The sequence below is a fragment of the Salvelinus sp. IW2-2015 genome, unplaced genomic scaffold (genome assembly GCF_002910315.2).
Source record: "Salvelinus sp. IW2-2015 unplaced genomic scaffold, ASM291031v2 Un_scaffold1473, whole genome shotgun sequence".
NCBI classification, from domain to species: domain Eukaryota; kingdom Metazoa; phylum Chordata; class Actinopteri; order Salmoniformes; family Salmonidae; genus Salvelinus; species Salvelinus sp. IW2-2015.
Window position 1 is genome coordinate 167,878 of NW_019942930.1, and position 1,140 is coordinate 169,017.

The 1,140-nt window shown below is 62.7% G+C and overlaps 1 protein-coding gene across 1 annotated transcript in view; it reads right to left on the bottom strand.

Annotated features, from left to right (window-relative positions):
* Positions 1 to 281: 281 nt before the first annotated feature.
* Positions 282 to 1,140, bottom strand: part of LOC139024407 (uncharacterized) — a 7,037-nt gene continuing 6,178 nt past the window's right edge. The window contains exon 3 of the mRNA XM_070439193.1: positions 282 to 1,124. Coding sequence (XP_070295294.1) covers positions 282 to 1,124 — 843 coding nt within the window. The remainder of the gene's footprint in view (positions 1,125 to 1,140) is intronic.

Below are 1,140 nucleotides of genomic sequence, written 5' to 3' on the forward strand. Positions count from 1 at the left end.
ACCTCCAATCTGACCCTCTGTCTGGACCATGAACTTCACATGACTCTTTCTCCTACCCCCTTCAAACCTCCAATCTGACCCCCTCCAATCCTACCCCCTTCAAACCTCCAATCCGACCCTCTCCAATCCTACCCTCTTCAAACCTCCAATCTGACCCTCTGCAATCCTACCCTCTTCAAACCTCCAATCCGACCCTCTCCAATCCTACCCTCTTCAAACCTCCAATCTTACCCCCTCCAAACATCCAATCCTACCCTCTCCAAATTGGGACACTTCAATTGTCAATTGTGCCATACTAATGTGGACAAGGGGTGTGGGCAGGAACCAAGGGGCTGGGCAGGAACCAAGGGGTGTGGGCAGGAACCAAGGGGCTGGGCAGGAACCAAGGGGCTGGGCAGGAACCAAGGGGCTGGGCAGGACAAAGGGGGCGGCCAGAAGGGTGGCAGGAACCAAGGGCTGGCAGGAACCAAGGGCTGGGCAGGTAACCAAGGGGCTGGGCGTAAGGAACCAAGGGGCTGGGCAGGAAACCAAGGGGCTGGGCAGGAACCAAGGGGCTGGGCAGGAACCAAGGGGCTGGGCAGGAACCAAGGGGCTGGGCAGGAACCAAGGGGCTGGGCTAGGAACCAAGGGGCTGGGCAGGAACCAAGGGGCTGGGCAGGAACCAAGGGCTGGGCAGGACCAAGGTGGCGGGCAGGAACCAAGGGGTGGGCAGGAACCAAGGGGCTGGCCGGGACCAGGGGGGCAGGAACCAAAGGGGCTGGCAGGAACCAAGGGGCTGGGCAGGAACCAAGGGGCTGGCAGGAACCAAGGGCTGGGCAGGAACCAAGGGGCTGGGCAGGAACCAAGGGGCTGGGCAGGAACCAAGGGCTGGGCAGGAACCAAGGGGCTGTGGGCAGGAACCAAGGGGTGTGGCAGGAACCAAGGGGCTGGGCAGGACAAGGGGTGGCAGGCAACCAAGGGGTGGGGCAGGAACCAAGGGGCTGGTCCGGGACCAGGGGCTGGGCAGGAACCAAGGGGCTGGGCCAGGAACAAGGGGCTGCCGGACCAATGGGCTGGGCGAACCAAGGGCTGGGCAGACCAAAGGGTGTGGGCAGGAACCAAGGGTGTGGGCAGGAACCAAGGGGCTGGGCAGGAACCAAG